Below are 20521 nucleotides of genomic sequence, written 5' to 3' on the forward strand. Positions count from 1 at the left end.
CAGCCCCCCACTATATTATCATCCCCACACCCTAACCACTGACACCATTACCACCCTCCCCACAACTGTCACCTCACACCTTCACCTACCACCTTCAGCACCACTGCTGACCATGCCTACAGCATCACCAGCCACCATCACTCCACCGTCCAACCATCATCACCATCTTCACTCTGCCAGGCATCCAGAGGCTTCCAAATGAAGCAACTTTGCCAGATTTGACCCACATAAGATGTGGGAAGAAAGCTGGACTGGAAAGACTCACCAGGCCAGCCCTGGGCCTGTCCTGCTCACTGCTACATTCCCAGAACCTTGCCTGACGCCCGGCACAGAGCAGGCGAGAAGGGAAGGCCTGGGTTGGCTTCAGTAATTTGATGGTTCACGGACACCTCACTTTGAGAGCCAGCCACCTCTGTTCACGGGTCCTGGGCTCAGCTTAGCGCTCACAAGCCACTGCCTCCATGCGGGGAATATGACAGCTTGTCCCAGTCCTGATGCTGGGAACTGAAGCTTCTGTCTACAAAATCATCAAGAAAACTCTGGCCTGTGCAGGCGTTCCCAAAGCTGGACAGCTAAGTGCATACGTGGGTGGTGAATAAAAGCCAGGGCTGGCTACTTTACCTGGTGCCCTGTGAGGACACTAGTCACCACGAGGGCAGCCTCAATTCCAGTCTTAAATTCCCTCTTCCCAAATGCTGCCAGCAGCCCTCAGTGGGCAGCTTGTGTGCCACTGTGGCCACAAGGCTGAGTGGCCTTCCGGGTCTGGCCTGAGCAACCAACAAGGGCCAGCTGGATGGCCTGGCACACAAGGAGGAGTGAGCAGTCACCCTGGCACACCCTGGGTGCCCGGGGCTCTCCACGCTCCTGAGGATTCTGTCTAGCGCAGAGCCCAGGCTCCTGCCTGCCTGTCTGGTCAGGGGCTTCACACACAGCCCAGCTCTGCAGGCCTTCCCTCCATCATCCCTTCAGACTGGGCCTCACTGTGTGATCCACGGTGGGCAGGACAGGCGACCCCATGCAGGGGCACTGTGTCTCCCCACACACCTGTCTGCCTGGGCCCTGCCTGGACAGGGTGGCTGGGGACCTGGAAGAGCAGGTGGAGAGAGGGGGAGAGACCCGAGGAGCAGGCCTTGCCTCAGAGGCACCACAGACCTGTACGCACGGGCACCTTCCTCCACACGTGAAAAGCTCTGACTTGCCCGCCTTGCCCAAGCTCTCACTGCAGACCTCACTCTCCCCGTCTGTTTCCCAGTTCTGGGAAAGAGAATTCACCTCTTGCTCTCAGAATGGAACTGCGACCTGGCCTAGGTCTCCTGACAACCCCCTCCTTCACCATGCCATCCACATAGTCCTCCGCTGATGGGAGGGAAGGGGTCAGGCTGTGGCTGAAGTTTGGGGTAGTGAGGTGTGCACACGAGGTCTGCAGCCCAGATGCATGGAGCCAGCAGCCCAAACTCCTCCCTTGAGCCCAGGCCCCACCTTCTGCTCCCAGAGGCCTGGGGACCAGGCTGCACCCAGCAAGCGCCCGCGGCCACCACCCACGTCCCCACCCGCCCGGACCAGCTGCAACAGCCTCGCTCAGATGATGGACACTCCTGCCCAAATGTGATTTCCCAGCTGCCGCTGAGTTAATCACCAGCCTCACTGGCAGTTCCTTCCGGCTTCTATGCAAAGGAAACAGCCAATTAGGTTACAATTAATTTCTTTACCCAGGGCAAGGCCTGGTTGGAAAAAGACTGGCCACCCAAGTGGTCTGCTGATGACTGTGTGCAGGTCACCAGGCTCCCTTGGCTCTGGGGTTCCTGTGCTCTGTGGCCCCAGCCAACGGCAGGTGTGTCAGCCCTGGCCTGGGGTGGGGGCGACAGGTCATGACATCCCCGCTTTGACTCTGTCCCCCTCACACCCAGAAGGGCACTATGACTCAGATCTCAACAAATCCGTCACCTTGCTGGATCTCCTTGAATAGCCACGGTCCTGCCCGTTTCTGGCCCTCCCCCCAGCATCGTTCTCGCCCAGCCCAGGTTTAACATTAACCAGCAAGGGCTTCCCCAAAGGCTCATCAGGTAAAGAATCTGCCTGCAATGCAGGAGACACACGAGACACGGGTTCGATCCCTGGGTTGGGAAGATCCCCTGGAGGAGGAAATGGCAACCCACTCCAGTATTCTTGCCTGGAGAATCCCATGGACAGAGGAGCCTGGTGGGCTACAGTCTATGGGGTTGCAAAGAGTTGGATTTGCCTAAGCACGGGTGAAACTTCTATTGGGCTGGCCAAAAAGTTCGTTCGAGTTTTTATACACCATATTACAGAAAAACCCAAACGAACAGTTTGGCAAGCCAACGCATCTTCCTGACAGGCTCTATTCCAAATGCTTCAAGTGCTTCACCCTACTAATGGACATGGCAACTGCCAGAGGTAAGGACAATTTCTGGTTCCTGTCTTAGAGCAGGGAAACCAAGGCAGAGAGAGGCTACCTTGCCCAAGGCCATACAGAGTGAGTGAGCCAGGACTTAAGTGTGTGTGGCCACCAGGCTCCTCTGCTCAGTGACGGCTGTGCACACACATGCAGAAAAGCCAGGGAACCATGACCTGGGACTCCAGGCCACCCATCCACCTGCTTGCTGACCAGGTGAAAAATGCAACCTAAATAATCCTCCATAGCCTTCTTCAGCCTCCTCGAAAAGGCAGGTGCCCCTAAAAGTCTCCTCATGGAAATTTGCTCTTTCATATCTCAGTGAAACAGAGCAAAGGCCCAGGAAGGCGCGACCAGGTGGGAGTTTGCTCAGCCAGCGCTGTCCAACAGGGATGGACATGGTCAAGGTTGCTGAATGTGCAGGCACCTGGGGATGCTGGGCACTTGATGCGCCCATGGCCCCTGGACACAGGAGTGAGCCTTGAGGGGTCCTTCTCTCTGCCACTCTTAGATGCTACTATTGCCAGTTTGATCCCCAGGTCGGGAAGATCCCCTGGAGGAGGAAATAGCAACCCACTCCAGTATTCTTGCCTGGCGAGTCCCATGGAGAGAGGAGCCTGGCAGGCTAGAGTCCATGTGGTCGCAAAGAGTAGGATACAACTGAGCATGTGTGTGTGCACATGCATGTGTACACACACACACACACACACATTTCACCTTGAGAAGTGAGTCTAGATACAAAGGAGAGATTTCAGCATGACTCATGGAAGCAGAGAGACAAGTGCAGAGGCCCAGGCCACGCTCCTTCTCTGCCTTGCCACATGCTGGCTCAGTGCTCAGCCTCTCTGCGTCTGTTCCCAGCTGTGAACAGGACAGGGACCCTCCCTGGAAGGGCTGCTGGGACCAAGCGCCTACTGCTGGGAGCCAGAGCCACTTCTCCGCCTTTCTTTCTTTCTTTTTTTTTTTTTAAACAAAGAACACATGGTTTATTAAAGACGACTTGTCATCAGCAGCATTTATTCAAAGAACAAAACAGATAAAAAAATAAAAGCAGACTAACATTCTGACCCTTGGAGTGAGACCGACAGGATTCATTCAGCCCAGTGTCCAGAGTCCTAGGGGCAGCTTCCCAGGAGGAAGCCTTGGAGTCTCGGGGTCTCTTGGCACCTCCCTTGAGAGTCTTGGGAGGGGGAATTGCCAAAGGAAGATCCTCTCATTGGGGGAACTCAGTCTAACCTGGGTATGGTCCCTGTGCTCTTTTGACCTTCATCACAAGGTCAAGGAGAGGGCACTGGACCCAGGTCTGCCACTGAGGCAAATGAGATGCAATGATTCAAGGAGGACGGTCCCAAGCAAGAGCAAGGCAGAGGGACAGGCAAGAGGGAATGCACTGGGGTCCTGGTCAGTGTCTGCTGGGTCACAGGCTGGGGCCCCAGCCTCAGCCTGTGAAGGGATCACGCAGGGGCTGACCACCAGCAGATACGTTCTGGGACGAGGGCGAGCCAGGCTGCTGGGAGGAGGTGTGTTTCTGCCCCATACTGGGGTCTTTACACCCTAGTTCTCCCTTATACCCAGTCCTATTACAGAGCTCAGTGCTCCCCCAGCCAGGACCTCCTGGAAAACCAGGAAGGTCCCAGAGGTAGGGAGAGAGGATGCTGAGACTCTGGAAGGTCAGGAAGACCATGTCTCCAACTGGCTTCCTCCTTTCCAGACTTACCCTTCATTTCCAAATCAAGCACTTGCCAACCTGCAATAAATAACCAGGAGTCTGAATAAAGAGCAAAAATCTCCCAGATCCTGTGTGGGAAGAGGAAGAAGAAGGGAAGCATACAAAGTCCCAGAAGCATCCACAGGACAGCCTGGCAAGGAGCCGCCTCCTCCCTGACTGCTGAATGAGACCTCCCTGGGCCCACAAAGGCTTCCTGCTAACCCCGGTCAAGGCCGTCCCACCCTGAGCAGGGTCCCAGCGCTCATGCAGCTTCTGGGTGCGAGGCGTGGGGCGCACTGCTTTGGTACATTCTGCTGTCCCAGGAAACAGCTTCAAGGGACTGGCGGCACGACATCACACAGCTGCAATTACGGTAATCAACTTACCCCAGATCTGCCTGGTTATTTTTAGAGTCTGGATTGAGGTTTAGTAAGACAAGACAGCCCTGGGTTCTTCTATTGCTCAGTCCTGCCTTGTCAAGTGGGCTGGGTAGGTCACTGGTCCCCAGAACCCCCCACCTTCCTCCCCAGCCCCAGAGCTTCTACAGGATGGTCCTTCAGTTCAGTTCAGTCGCTCAGTCGTGTCCGACTCTCTGCGACCCCATGAATTGCAGCACGCCAGGTCTCCCTGTCCATCACCAACTCCCGGAGTTCACCCAAACTCATGTGCATCGAGTCGGTGATGCCATCAAGCCATCTCATCCTCTGTCGTCCCCTTCTCCTCATGTCCCCAATCCCTCCCACCATCAGTCTTTTCCAATGAGTCAACTCTTTGCATGAGATGGCTGAAGAATTGGAGTTTCAGCTTTAGCATCAGTTCTTCCAAAGAACACCCAGGACTGATCTCCTTTAGAATGGACTGGTTGGATCTCCTTGCAGTCCAAGGGAACTCTCAAGAGTCTTCTCCAACACCACAGTTCAAAACCATCAATTCTTCGGGGCTCAGCTTTCTTCACAGTCCAACTCTCACATCCATACATGACCACTGGAAAAACCATAGCCCTGACTAGATGGACCTTTGTTGGCAAAGTAATGTCTCTGCTTTTTAATACGCTATCTAGGTTAGTTATAACTATCCTTCCACGGAGTAAGTGTCTTTTAATTTCATGGCTGCAGTCACCATCTGCAGTGATTTTGGAGCCCCAAAAATAAAGTCTGCCACTGTTTCCACTGTTTCCCCATCTATTTCCCATGGAGTGATGGGACCAGATGCCATGATCTTTGTTTTCTGAATGTTGAGCTTTAAGCCAACTTTTTCACTCTCCTCTTTCACTTTCATCAAGAGGCTTTTTTTTTTAGTTCCTCTTCACTTTCTGCCATGAGGGTCCTTGGCCACTGGCATCTCACATATAAGCAGGGACACCATTGCTTCTGGGACATTTGAGCTCAAAGTGGCTTTAGGGTCTGTGTCTTCTGAGACTATCCTTAGGGTCCCAGTGACTCAACCCCACAGAAGGACACTGGATGAACCCATGTCCTCTTCAAAAGGGACCTGGGGTTCAGACACTGAAATGTCTCTGGCCAAAAACTGCTTCTTGGCAACACCTGGTGGAAATCTGATAAAGCAAAGTAAACTCAACAACAAAAGGAGGTCCACCCAATTAAAACAGGGGCACAATAGTTACTTCTCCAAAAAAGATACAAATGGCCAAGAAGCTAGTGAAAAGACTCTCAGCATCACTGATAATTAAGAAAAAGCAAATCAAAACCATAGGTAAGGACACTGCTGTGTATCCAAGAAGATGGATACAATTTAAAAGTATAAACAGAAAGTAACAAGTGTTGGTGAGGATGTGGTAAAACTAGAACCCTCACACACAGCTACTAAAATTGTCAAATGTTTCAGTTGTTACCAGAAAATAGCTTGGCAGTTCCTCAAAAAAGAAAAGTTAAAATTATCGCATGACCCAGCAATTCTACTCCAAAGTAAACACCTAAGAGAACTGAAAACAGGGATTCAAACAGATACTCACACATAAATGTTCACAGCAGCATTATTCACGGAAGTCAAAAGATGTAAACAACCCAAATGTCCACCAAGAGATGAATGAATAAATAAATGTGATAATGTTGCATTGGCCCAAAAGTTCATAGACCCAAACAAACTTCCTGGCCAGCCCAATACATTCAATGGAATATTACCCTTAAAAAGGAATGAAATACCAATACATGCTACAATGTGGATATACCTCCAACCAAGTAAAAGGAACCTGATACAAACCAAAGGTCAATTGATATTAAATATCCAAAATAGACAAGTCCATAGAGATAGGTGCAGAGTGGCATTCACCAGGGGCTAGTGTGGGGGACCTAGGTGTACTGCCTCATGGGTATGGGGTTTCCTTTGGGGGGTTGACAATAATGTTCTGGAACTACACAGGGGTGATGAATATGCAATGCTTTGAATGTACTAAATCCCACTGAATTGTTCACTTTAATTTTGTTATGTGAATTTCATACCTCAAAAGAAGTGAATTTTAATTGTTTACCACCCCATTCTTTCCCCATCTCTGCAGGAAAGACCACCCTGGAAGAGGCAGGGGCACAAGTCCAGAGGGGACCCCAGGAGTCTGCACAGGTGCCCCAGTGTGCATCCCACTTAACCACCATGCTCTCCTCTGCACAGCGGCTTCTCTTGCAGAGAGAAGGACCCTGTGATGGGATTCCAGCCTGTGGACACGGGCAAAGAGCCCAGGGCCCTACAGGCCTGACTCCTCAGAGCTCTGGGCCCCTCCTGTGCACACAGTCAGGTGGGGAGTGGCTACCAAGGGTGGGGGGCGGCCAGGAGCAGGAGACAAATGAATAGTGTTGAGACGTTGAGACTGGGGGTTTCTGTCACCTCCAAGTTCACAGTCTTTCCTGCTCATATAGGTACAGGGGATAGGAGGCTGCAGAAGCAGATTCAAGAGGGTCCCAGGTGAGACTTCCCAAGGCTCTGTGGAGTCACACGTGTGGTCTCCTGTAAAGATCCCCTGCAGGTGCCAATCTGATGAGGCGGCTCAACCCAGTGGCAAAGCATGTGCTCACAGCACAGAGTACACGGTAACCTTGAGCCCATGTCATGGCTAAGAGGTGGCGGAATGGAGCCCTGATTCCATCCTTTCTCCTTCACAGAAAGAAAAAAAAGAGACAGCAGTGGATGTGCCACGGGTAATGCTGGAAGGGCAGGATGGGGGAGGAGGCAAGGAGAAAGCCCACTCATGACCAGCCCCCCAGCTTCTGGGTCTTTCCCTGTTTCAATGTATCAGTGTCTTTGACTGTTTGAGGGGCAGAAAAACTTGAGGAAGAAACTCCATAACCTCTTTCCCTCCACTCGGACTCCCACCACCACGCTGTGCACCCCAGATCACCCCCACCCCCACACCTGTCTCACTCTCAGGTTCTGGCACACAGAACGTATATCTTCCCAAGCATTTTCCAGGCTGTTCATTAAAGCTTAGGAACTTATACTTTCTCTTTTCCTCTTTTTGTTAATTAAAGTTTAAGAACTTACATGGTGTCTTTTCCCCGTTTGCTAAGACTAAGAACCACTGGAAATTTCTGGCAATCCCATAGGCGGGAATGGGGGACTAGAACCAGTTCTGATGTCCATTGTCTCACCAGGGAGGTTCTGATTGTTTCAGAAGCAGAATCCTTTCTCCAATCACAGGGCAGTCAGAGCTGGTACTCAGGGCACAGCTCGGAGCTCTGCCTCGCTCTCCCAGCCACCCTGCCCCTTGGGCACTTTTCTGGAGCCCACAGCTCTGTGGAACCCAGACAGTAGCTCCCAGGTCAGAAGAGTGAAGGCTTAAGATGGGGATAAAGTAAAGTCACAGTACCTGAATCTGGGGGCGGTGGGCTGAGGCCCCCAGGACCTGGGTCTGTAAGGGCAGGGGCATCTTCCCTGAACTGGTCCCAGGACTGGGCCCTGCCTGCCACAGAGCCCCCCAGCCCCACTAGGTATCGCTGATGTCATGGAGAGCCTGCATTGGCCAGACCAACAGGTGGGCACACACCTGTCCAGGTGCACAGGTGACCTTTCTACAGTGGTGCCTTGGCTGCTATACTCTGTGGAGCCACTCACCAGGCAAAAGCAAACAGAGGTGTTTGCTCAGGGCTGGCCACCTGCTCTCCTTGAGGGCCAGGTGGCGCCTGAACTGTCTTCCCCAAGGTCCCGCTGGCGTCATCACCCCCACAACCACGCTTTCTAGGGGGAGTCAGTTCTGCCTCCCCACCCTCTCTCGCTCCGCCCTACCTTGCCCAGGGTCTCGGAGTGAACAACTCACAGGGCCACTGGCTTACAGCCGCCAGCCAGTGGACAGGTGCTAGGGGCTCCCACATTACCCAGCTGTGAGGCCAGAGTTTGACGGAAGCCCAGGTCTCGTCTGGCCCAGAGCTCAGGCAAGGTGGATGGGGGGAAGGTTGGGAGGCAAAGCCAGGCAGGAGGTAGGCTCTGTCCACAGGGGCTCCCAGGGCTTCGGCCTGAAGAGGACAATACTCTCAGGTCCTCTGAGGTGTGGCGGAGCCTGTCTTAGGAGCCACAGCCTCCCTTGAGCATGGCAACACGGGGGTTGGTGGGGGTGCCTGGGCTGCCACTCTTCTGCTCTGCAGCAGGGAGGGAAAGCCGTGTGGGCTCTGGAGGTCTGAGTCTTCACATCCCTTACAGTCCCCCTGAGACCACCCAGGTCATGGCTCTCAGAGGGACATCCTGGGCTGATCTCTCTGAGTCATACTGACCCCCCAGCCTTCCAGGGGCTGAAGCGTGCCCACCCATAAAACATAGCACTCGGCCCGTGAAGACCCAGGGGAAGCAAGTGAGAGGGAGGGAGGGAGGGGATGACCTCCACTGCCATCACACCCTGTGGCCCAAGCCCAGGAGTGCCCCTTTCCTGCCTGGCAGCCCACCATCGGCCCTCCCACCCGGCCCCCCAGCCTGCCTTCTGCCAGGCACTTCCGTTTGAAATCACACACACACATCTGAGATAAGTGACCGCTTGGCGCTTCCTTTATTGCCCCTTTCTCCTATAGGGAGACAGCTCTGAGGTCAAAGTCACCTTCTGCGTTCTCCCTGGGTGTACCCCTAGTCCTGGAGAAGCTCCCTGGGCAGCAGGTGGACCCTCAGAGGGTGTTTGTGGGCTGCTCACCAGTGTTATTGTGTTATTATTACTACTAGTAATAGAAATAGTGTTATAGTGTTATTGTTACTATTAAGTCACTCTCTCAGAAAAACAATTGCAGAAACCAGGAGGAAGAAGAGAAAGAAATGAAGAGAAGGAGATGAGGGACTGGAGCCAGAACACAGCCCCCACAAGAGGAAGTGTCCTCCCCCACATCCACAGGAAGGGGTTGGGTCTCCACAATGGAAACTAGCCACTTCTTCAGAATAGAAGGAAGCAATACTGTTGCGGGGGGCACTTCTCCAGCTCTGCCTCTTTCCTGGGGTGCCCAGTGGGCACTTTCTTCTCCCAGCGTGTCCTGGAGTCCAAGTAAGGAGACATAGTTGTACCCACGCGCCCTGAAGCCCAGCCCCTGCCCCCCACCCCCACTCCTCAGCGCAGTGGCTTCTGTCAGGTTCTAGGTCCCCAGGCAGAGGCGGGTACAAGGGTTACATTCTCAGCCTACACCACTAGCACGCCCCCTCCCCTGGGGCCAATTATGACAGGACCCCACCTGGAGGCAGTTCCTGGACCCCTAGGATTCCCAGACATCAGCTACAGTAGCAGTCCCACCTGAGAATCAGCCAGAGTCCTGGGGGCTCCTGACTCAGGTGTTGGGGAGCATGGCAGCACACGTCCCTCCCAGAGCCAGGCCAGGCTGTCCCTCGGGCCCCGGAGCACCCCACCAGAGGGTGACCAGTGGGTGAGCAGGCTCAGGGCCACCTCTCCTGCCAGGACCCCTCCTGAGCCCTGTCTCAGGTCCCCACCGCCACTGGCCCAGAAGAGGGGCTTGCTGAAAACCAGAGGACCAGGGATGCAGAGTCATGAAGTCCTCTTCACAGGCTCAGGTACACAGGCTGTAGGAGCCTCAGTTTCCTTACCTATGAAATGGGAAAACAAGGCCACATCCCTCAGGGTTTCAGGAGGATACAGTGAGTAGCAGACAGGCGGTGCTGAGCACAGGATCAGCAGGCCGTGGGCCTCCTGGGGTGGCCTTTGCTGGCATCACCTGATCCAGTTAAGACCAATGGGCAGAGGACACCTCTCTAGGATCACAGGGGGAGAAGCCCTCAGGCGAGGCAGCAGTTTCCTGCCCCCCACCCCGCTTCCCCTTGGCACCCCATACTCCAGTTTTACAGATACCATAATTTTTAATTTGTTTTCTCCTCCCCTGGCTAAAAGGCCATTAGCACCCCATTAGGTGAAAGAATCCCATTTTCTTCACACCACCAAGGAAACAGTGATTTACTTAGCCGTCCCTAATGCAATTCTGCAGAATAAAGGCAATTTTGCAATGGTTTCAATAAACTTCCCCATTTGCTCTCTGCTCAGAGACCCCACCCTTAGGAGCCTACCATATGACCCAATCCCTTGCTCCCTCAGAAGGCTGGACTCTGCTAGGGCCCAGGACAGTCAGTGTGGGGCGCAGGCAGCTCCCAGAGGCCAGAAGGGCTTAGGAGGAGGAGAAAGGAGCCGGACCCGGGTGAGCCTGGTGAAGCACACCATCACTCGTCCCTGGCCAGAGAGGGAAGGGGCGGAAAGAGAAACAAAGAGGTTGGAAGAGCAGCCTTCCTGGCTGAGGGGCTGTGCTGGCACCCGCTGGTCCGGGCAGAAGTGGCACACCCAGGTCCAACTGCAGAGGGGAAGGGCCCGCAGCCTGGAGAGCAGGCTGTAAGTCATGGCCAGTATTGGGAGTGAGAGGCCCCAGGGGCGTGCAGGCACAGAGGGCAGGTTCCTCCTAGTGGGCAGAGGGGCTGAGCAAAATGGGACCCCAGAATCCAGGCCAGGAAAATGGGAGGTGTGAGGCCTAGTGAGGAAGAGCAGGGGGTCAGGGAGAAGGTGCTGGGTGAGCGGTCAGCCTGAGACATTCAGGGCGAGCCCTGGAAGCTGGGACTCAGTTTCCTCATCCACGCCACAGGGACGCCGTACCTGCACTGGAGCAGCCAAACGCCACACACTCTTCTGAGAACAACTTCTAGATGGGAGTTCTTTAGCTCTGGATCCAGGATGCCCCAGGTGGACGGGCTGTGCCCCTGAGTGTGAGCAGGGAGGGGCAGGTGTCCCTGTGTATACACACGGGGGTCCCAGTGTGTGGGAGTGGCAGGGAGGGGAGCTGGGTTTCCCAGATGAGGGTGTAGTGTGAGGAGCCGGGCATGGGCGTGAGTGTGTCTACAGGTCTCATGATAACGTATCCTTGAGAAAGGGCAGTGGTGTCTCAATGATCGCCAAGAGTGAGTGTGAGAGTGTGTGAGCATGGATTTAGGAGTGTGTGTGTGCCCGTGTGTGCCCTCACACTGATTCCAGAGTGTGGGTGAGTAGTCCTGCCCTACTCTGGAAGTCTGTGTCTGGGATGGCACCTTTTTCTGAAGGCATGCGCATTCTTACACAATGAGAGTGTGTACACGTGGAGGGGGGTCACACCCTAGGGGTCTGGTGATGTCCTATGACCTTGCTCTGAGCACCCCTGAGCCCTCTAGCCCATCCCTGCCAGCCCTGAGGCAGTGCTTTGCTTCCCCAACACTCGGGTCCAGGCCATCGCCGCTCCATCTGGTTGCCTCCCTACCCGACCTCTCATCAGCCGTCCAGCACAGAAGAGAGCTTCCGGTCTCGGGGAGGTAGGTCTAGGCCAGCAGGGAAGGCTTTCATCCCCTAGAGACCCAGCCCATCCCCCAGGTAACTCATTTGAGGAAGGAGGGTACCATGAAGGAAGGCCACTGAAGGGCTGCATCCACAAGGGGGCGCCCCGAGGCCGGGCTACTCCCAGCCTGGGCGCGTCCCGGAGCAGTGGCCCCGGCTCACTAGCGGCAGGCTGGAGCACACCAAGAGAGCCCCAGGACTGCCACTCTGAGTAAAGTGTGCCCGCAGGCCTCTCCAAACGCCCCGCTGTCTCCTCCTGGGTACCGCGGGGCCACCTCTCCACTCTCAGTGTCACCAATCATGTTTCTTACTCATCCCGTTGGAAGGGTGGGTGGGGCAGGAAAGCTGCTTTCCCTGGATTGGAGGGCCTTTCTCCGACCACCCAACTCCGTGAGTCCAGGCTGTGAAAAAGCCACTTGCATTCCTACCAAGCGTCACAGGTCCATGCTAGCGGCCCCGCTCCCAGTCCAGTCCTCCTAGCCTCAGCTGGACACCCTGGCTAAACATAGGAAAGGCATGGGAAGTCCTCTGCTAGGTTCTGAGGCCGCCCAGCCCACCCTGGCTTCCGGCTCTCACCTGATCACCCGCCCATCACTACAAAGTTGCAAAGCAGAGTTAACAAGAAATCTTCTGAACACCTCGTCTGTGTTTACTTCTGTCCTGTCTTCAGCCTTCTCCTGCCTGTTTCCCCCTCACAGCATCTTGACCCCAGACTCCCAGTGTTTCCCCATTCTTCCCCCGGGCATGGAAAGGATTTTTCCCCTGCCTTTCCTGTGATGGGCTGGGGGCCCATCCTAGTCTAAGTATCTGCCTCTAGAGCTTAGGATCCAGTCACACAAATGAAACCTTGGGCAGGCCTGTGAACCCACGGTCTATGCAGGACCCAGGGCCAGAAGCAGGAAACCTTTTGTATTACCAAAGGCCGCAGGGAAGGGTGGGGGAGGGTGGCGGGGGCTACTCTCAGAGGGAAATTTGGTGCATACATTTAAGTATTTAAGAAAGAGAAATCGGGGACAATTTGAGAGAAACTAAAATTCGTGGCCACGGGGGTAAGGAGGAAAGATTCCACAGCCTTGGGGTTCATTCATCTTGTCAAGAGTTTTGGAGGTGGGGGCCTTTGAATCCTCCCAGCACCGATGCTGATGGCACACACCCCTACTCCACTCCAGGATGGTCAGAGCGCTTGGTGCAGGTTGGCCCCGAACCGTTAATTGGTACCAAAGGCCACACCTTCAGGTGCCCCTGCGGGGCAGCAGCAGGAGACTCTAAAGACGCAGGTGGGACTGGAACCAGGGCCGGAGGCGCTGGGCCAGCCCGAGCGGGCCCTCGAGGGCAGCCTCCCTGGAGGCCACAGGCTTGGGGGATTTTTAAGGAGTAGGGTGGCAAGAACGCACAAGGGAAAAGCAACCGTTTTAAAAAGAGCAGATCTCCTCCGCTCTCACCTGAGAAAAGACATCAGAGCTGGAGGAGAAACGCACCGACGTGGAGTGCGAAAAGGAAACCAAGACGGAGCAATCGTTTACAGAAACACAAGTCCTCCTGCCCCAGTGACAGGCTTTCTAGGGCTACCTTACCGTCCTCCCCCACCTGCACCGAAACGTCGACAAGACCCGCTCGGTTCGCCCCGAGACGCCGCTGTGGCGCGAGGCGCAACCAGGCAGGCAAGCGCGGCTGCGACTCGGGCCCTGGGCACCGACCCTGGCCGCCCGGCCCGTGTCCCGCTCCGGCCCGAGACCCGCCCAGCCTGGGGCCCGAGGCGCGCTGCCCGCCACACAACCCCACTCCCAGTGGAGCCCAGGAGGCCAGTAACTGCGTGGCCCGCTGCCCGCCGCAAACAGAAGGGCGTTTTCGAACGCGTCCACTCCACCGCGCGGAGCCAACTTCGCCCCGGCCGCCGCGGGCACCAGTCCCCGACAGAACTCACCTTCGCCGAGCAGGGGCAGCAGCAGAAGCAGCAACCGCAGCCCCACGGTGCTGGCCGTCGCCTTCGCCATCGCCGATGCACGCTGCGGCCGCGGCGAGAGGGACGCTTCCTTGGGCTGGGGGGCTCAGCGGCGGGGTGCGGTACTCAGCCGGGCCGCCCCATGCCCGTCCCGGAGCGGAGGACGCGGCGAACACTGCGGGCGCCTAGCGTCGGGGCGCCGGCTCCCAGGCACTCTCCGCAGCTGTGCGCGGGGCTCCGGGCGCGGGACTGAGGCGGGGAGGGCGCGGGCTGCACCCGAAGCGAGGGCAGGGGCGGGGCGGGGCGGTGAGGGGGGCGGGCCGGGGGCGGGGCGGGAGGGGCCAGGGTGCGGGAGTAAGGGCGGGGCGCGGGGTACCACTCCAGGCGATGCCCGGTGCGGTTTCCCCGGGGCGAGGGTTAGGAGACCAGAGCCGGACGCAGGGTGCAGCTCCGCGAGTAGGGGCGAGGTGTGGGACCCGGGTACCGGCCTGGCAGCCGCAGCCCCAAGCCGCGCACCTCCGCACGCACAGTCACTCTTCCTCAGCCTGTGCGTCCTCTCGCTGTCTCTGCGCTTCGAGCTTCCCTGCCGCCCAGAGAGGGCAGGGGAACCAGGCGGGGATGCGGGGTCTGGGGGGTGCGCCGGAGCGGACATGCAGACTAGGCAGGCGCCCCGCCTCCAGGCTCCGGGCGCGGCGCGCATCCTCCGCCATTTCTCGGAGGGGGAGGTGCGGTGGGAGCGCGGCCTCTCTTGGGGCCGGAGGAGGGAGGAGGGGAAGAGCCCCCGCGAGCGGCCGCGAGCCGGCGCGCCTTCTGCGCACTCCAGGGGTGCGCCTGGCGCGTGGCTTCTGTAGTCCCTTCGGGGGTGTCCTAGCGTTAGTTTGTGAACCCCTCTTTAGGACTGGTCCAGCCAATGAAAACAAGAATCAGACTGGGCACACCTTTCAAAGAGACGGGAGCTGGCTTTAACGGGATGCTTGAAGGGTAGTACCCTTTCTCCCCCACCACACATTAGAATTCTTAGGATGTGGGGCTGACAGGGTAGCAGAGCAAGTAGCAAGGAGGAACTGGAGCCCAAAGGAATTAAATTTTTGCCCCAAGAAAAACACATCTGATACTAAAGAGGGAAGATTCTGGATCCCTAACGTGGGAGGTCCTGGGGAGAGGTGGTGGGTGAGTGCTAGACTCCTGTGGGAAAAGTCCACTGTTCTCCTCCCGCCTGCAAGCTGCCTTTTGAGGTCTGGCCCCCACCAAGGCGCAGAGGAATGGGAAGCACATTGGACCTTGGGGTGGGAGGATCCCACGTCCCTAAGCCTGAGGTGCCCCTATTTCAGGGTCTTTTCTTCCTGCTGTGCACAGAGCCGCGCCCTCCTGCCTGGCTGAGCTCAGGGCTGAGTAAGAGCTGTGCACATCACTGCAGATATGAAGTCAAAGTGAAGTCACTCGCCGTCAGGAGGAGGAGCTGCCAAGACAGGCTGGCTGGGGGCTCTGCCAGCCGAGATGTCCAAGCCGGCCTGTTGGCAGAAGGCCAGGGCACAGTGCTGCCAGCTCAGGAGAGCCACCCTGCGGCCACCAGACCTGGTGTTTCCTGCCTCACCCTCCCAGGGCCTCAGGCCCTTGGACCTCTGGGGCTGGAGTTGGCTGTGGGGGACTCCCCTGGGTGTGGACCGGCCCTACCTCTTGTGCTAATAATATCCACCAAGGCTGAGCGCTCAGGCCTGTGCACAGCGAAGGGACCTGAGTTAGGAAGGGAGATCCCAAGAGAGACTTCTTTGTTACAGGCTTCTGTGGCAGGAGGATGCAGAAGGAAGAGGGGTAGCCTGGAGCATTCTTCCAACTGGCCCCACCCTTGTGGAACCGCCCCGGCCAAGCCTTGGCTGACACTGGTCAGGCCGAATGTCCAGTCGTGCTCTGGGTGACCATCTCAAGGGCCTGTTGGACACTGTGCTCCTGCCTGATCCCCTCAGGCCCTTCCACTCCCTCTCCACCACCACCCTTGGGGGTCTTGAGAGGACATCTGACACTATGGTGGGGGTATTGCCTTCTTCTTAGAAAAAAGTCCAGGGAGCCGCCTATGTGCAGTTCTGTCCCCACCTGTGTATGTACACATGTATGCATGAGCATGTACCTGTGTCATGTACAGGGACGCGGATGCACACTCTCCCCCATGTGTATGCCCAGAGACCCGACCAGACAGTCATCCAGGAGAGGGCAGAGGTGAAGCGCTGGGCTTTCTGGCCTCGGGTCCTGCATATCCATGAGACACCCACGAGACCCAAACAAGGCCCACCTCCACCAGAAAGCCTGATGTCAACTCTTGGCCCCAATCACCCTTCCATGAGCCACCTCAATGGAGTTGTTTTTCTCCTCTGAATTTCTGGCCCCACCTTGCTCTTTTCCCTTCCTTCCTCTGTTCTTCGTTTTCCTCCCTGCCTGCTTCCCTCCCCCTTCTCTGGAAGAATCTCTTCTCCATTCCTCCCTGCAGCACAAGAACCAGGCTAGCTGCATCACTGGGGCCTCAGGGTCTTCATCATGTACTAGAACATGGAAGTAATAATACAGTAACTAACTACCTGGCAGTGCTGTGAGGCTGAACCCAAATGAAACTTTGACAGAATCAGCACAGTTTCTGGCTTTCAAGAAAATGAGCTTTTTTTTTTGGCTCTTCTTCCAGGGGTCCTCTAAAGTCCAAGGTGCTGTCTGGGTGGTAGGCTGGGGGCAGCGACCTGGTGTGAAGGTTGTAGGTGGGCTCTGAATTGTATCCCAGCTGTCTGTCTCTAGTCTGTGTGACCTTAGCATGTTTGCAACATCTCTGGGCCTCAGGAAAGCAGAGCTCCCTCCCCTTAGGTGCCTGAGGACAGGTGAATCCGCGGCAATGGGCAGGAGCTGTCCTGGTCATCACTGATTCCCATCAGCTGTGGAAGCTGAGGCCGAGGCCAGAGTGGTTAGTGGACCTTGTTCAGGTAGCACAAAACACAGGTGGCCCCTAAAACGAGCTGTCTGCTGCCCTTAGCTCTGGCTTCCCACCTGCACAGGTAACAAGTATGTTACCTGTATGGGGATGGCAGCCAAAGATACCAGCCTGCAGGAGCCAATGCCTGTCTCCAGCCCTCCCCACAGGACCTACAGCTTTCTTAGTGGAAGGAGAGAGAGCCCTAGAACCCCAGAGTCCTCTTTGCCACTACAGCACTTATCTGAGCATGTAATTACACATTCGGGAGTGGTGGGTTGATTTATGCTCATATCTCACCTGGGCTTTGGGGGCTTTGCTCACATCAAGTCCCCAGCCCAAGGGTACCTCTGGCCAGAGACTGCTGGAACCTGATGGGGCCTCAGGCCTGGCAGTGCCTGCCTCTTGCCTCAAGGACACCAAGGAGAAGGCCTGTCCTGGCTTACAAGCAAGCCATAACAGTAACAGGGAGCTCGAATTGGCCAGTCCGACAGATATGGCCTGAATGCTCTTTAGAAAAAAACATCTCCCAGGGCAGTTTCATAATCTGCCTCGTAATGCAGATTTAGACAAGTTTTTACGAATGCACTTTTTAAAATAGGTCTTAATGGATCCTTTGCAGTAGTTACAGTCCATTGTGTAAATGCAAACAGAAGGCTTTTTGAAAACATGTATTATTGATCAGAAAGACAGCAGCAATTAGAAGCCAGTATGTCATATCATTCAATACACACTTCCTATACAGCCCTGCTTGTGCTCACTCATAACTTTTTGACAAATTATTCTGTCACTGGGAAGCCTTTTCTTTTCCCTTTTGCTTCTAGAAGCGAAGGCAAACCTCCCCATCAGTTATTAGCTAGAGGTGAATGAAAAATTAAGCTTACCTTTACTATCGCAAAACCTATTTATGACTTCTCCGGTTTTCAAACTGAAATGGCAAAACCTTCAGGTAAGATGGATGATGCATCTCGATTTGGTCTGTGGCCCACAGTGGAAAAACAAAACGAAACTGGTGACAGGTAGCATGTGCTTCGGGAGGGCAGAATCACAAAGCCAGGGAGGTCTGCCTTGTGGCAGGGTTGCTTACTTAGCCAGGATCCACAGGGAGGAGCCTTGGTTGTCCGTCCCTGGTCAAGTAACCTAAAATGATCAACAAGCATGAAGTTGAGCCTTGTTTTTGCTCAAAAATTCATATCTGAGTCTGTATTTCACCCGATCTGCACATTTATCATTTGCTCTTCTTCTTGAAAAGTTCATCTATTTAATAAATATTTGCCAGGCACTGACTGTTTTCCCAGCACCCTTTCAAACTATAGTGAACTAAACCAAGACCCTCCCTTTGGGGTACTTCCCAAGGACAATCGCCAACAGGTAAGGCAGAGACACACAGGGCATTCACAAGTGACCCCAGATGGGGAAGGACATGGGGCAGGGTATCAGGGCGGATGTCCCGAGGAGTTGACTTTGGGCAAAGAAGATAGAGCTCTGGGTGCTGCCCACAGGGAGTGGGGAGGTGACAGGGTGGCCCTTGGGTTTCCTTTGTTGCCCCAGCAGGGATAAGGGGTCTTTGTCTCCCCTTGAAGCACCTCCTCGGTAGCCTCACCCCACCCCTCTAGAAGGTGCACTTCTGGTCTCTGAGAGGGTTACAGCCTGCAGGATTGGCACAGTGAGTGCTCTGACCCAGGCAATCTTTCGGAGCGGAAAAAGCCTGCTGTGTTGTTGGTGTGCTGACAAATAGGAAGTCCATTGACTTAATGTCCTGTAAATGGCTTCCGAGGCCTCCTTGCCCAGGATGGGGTGGGTGCAGCTCCAGCACGCTGTGCTGCTTCTACATCCGTCTCAGGCCTGCGGGTGCTGAGACAGTGTGTGGGGGGCTGCCGCTGTCCCTGGAAGGGATGGGGAGGGGGGCCGGCCACCTGCCTGTGGGAGGGCACAACCTGTGTGGTTCCCCCAACCCCCTGTGCTTACAGACAGGCCCACGAGCAGCAGGGCACTGACTGACCCCCGGGCTCCCACCCCGATCCAGGAAGTGCTCCTAAAGACCTTGTTCAGCGATGGGAGCAGCCCCAGGTCGGGGGGGTGCTGTCTCGGGTAGAGCTAGGGTGCCCCCATTGCTTCCTTTCCAACAGCTCCCTAAAGGTGGCTGTCTGAACCTAGGTAATTGCGGGGGGAGGGGGGGTAGCTCCAAGCCCTGCTGTTGACCCTTTACCCGGTCCCGGTGGGCACCCCTCAGCACCCCTGATTACTGGGAAGCTGGCCAGCCTGGCCTTCATCCCCAGTGCTGTCCACAGAAGGTTCTGTGATGGCGGCAGCTTCCTCTTCTGTCCCATCCAATGTGATGGCCACTAGCCAAGTGTGGCTGTGGATGGTGCGACTCAGGAACTGAATTTATAATAATGTAAAATTAAGTAGTCATACATGGCTAGTATACTTATTGGGCACTCTAATGCTCTAAGAAACACCTTCCCAGCCTCTCCCTGGGGCTCCTGGGGGGCTGGGCAGGCTCCTAGCCCAAACCTCCCCCGCCGTGGGGAGAGCAGAGAAGCCAGAGCCTGCTGAGTCCCAGTGGGCGCTCTGATCCAGCAGCTTCCACTCTGTTTCCTGGTGGATTGAAAGTGCCAGAGCCCCCAGCCCCACCCCAACAGCAGCAGTCTTGCTGGGGTTCCCCCGGGCACACTGTCTCTCATCCTGGGGAATCTTCTGTTCCCCTCCAGACCCAGCACCAAGCCTGACCACATCTCCTGAAACCCCTGCCTCCTGTAGGCAGAGTGGGCGCTGGAGGGCCCTGTTCTCAGGGGCCTCTTTGGAAAAGGGCTGATGAGCTCGTGCATATTAATATGTGGTAATGAAGGGCTGTCAGGGGACTCTGTGCAGCAGCCTGAGACCCAAGGCCCTGCTCACTGGGGCTGGGAACTCAGCATCTAGCCCCTCTCCAGGGCCCACATCCCTCTGCTCCCAAGCCACCCTGTCCCCAATGACTTCAGACTCCCCACATATTCTCTGGCCACTGACCTCCACTGGCTGTTCCTTCTGTCTAGAAAGCTCTTTCTGCCTGCTCCTGGCCCCCTCTGTTGTTCAACTCTTAATCATCATTCAGAAGTCTGGGCTCCAAGATACCCCTCTCCCCAGCCGATACTCATGCTCCATCTAAACAATTTGAAGGGAACCCAATATGCTTCCTGGGTTTCCCTGGTGGCTCAGTGGTAAAGAATCTGCCTCCATTGCAACAGTCACAGGAGATGTGGGTTTGATCCCTGGGTTGGGAAGATCTTTGGAGGAGGATATGGCAACTACCCCGGATATGGCAACATTCGCTGGATCATGGAAAAAGCAAGAGAGTTCCAGAAAAACATCTATTTCTGCTTTATTGACTATGCCAAAGCCTTTGACTGTGTGGATCACAATTAACTGTGGAAAATTCTGAAAGAGATGGGAATACCAGACCACCTGACCTGCCTCTTGAGAAATTTGTATGCAGGTCAGGAAGAAACAGTTAGAACTGGACATGGAACAACAGACTGGTTTCAAATAGGAAAAGGAGTACGTCAAGGCTGTATATTGTTACCCTGCTTATTTAACTTCTATGCAGAGTACATCATGAGAAACGCTGGACTGGAAGAAACACAAGCTGGAATCAAGATTGCCAGGAGAAATATCAATAACCCCAGATATGCAGATGACACCACCCTTGTGGCAGAAAGTGAAGAGGAACTAAAAAGCCTCCTGATGAAAGTGAAAGA

The 20521-nt window shown here is 55.4% G+C and overlaps 1 protein-coding gene across 1 annotated transcript in view; it reads right to left on the reverse strand.

Annotated features, from left to right (window-relative positions):
• Nucleotides 1-14073, reverse strand: part of RET (ret proto-oncogene) — a 57061-nt gene extending 42988 nt beyond the window's left edge. Inside the window, exon 1 of the mRNA XM_005906264.2 lies at nucleotides 13817-14073. Coding sequence (XP_005906326.2) covers nucleotides 13817-13886 — 70 coding nt within the window. The 5' untranslated portion in view covers nucleotides 13887-14073. The remainder of the gene's footprint in view (nucleotides 1-13816) is intronic.
• Between the last annotated feature and the right edge of the window lie 6448 nt (nucleotides 14074-20521).

The sequence above is a fragment of the Bos mutus genome, chromosome 28 (assembly GCF_027580195.1).
Source record: "Bos mutus isolate GX-2022 chromosome 28, NWIPB_WYAK_1.1, whole genome shotgun sequence".
NCBI lineage: Eukaryota > Metazoa > Chordata > Mammalia > Artiodactyla > Bovidae > Bos > Bos mutus.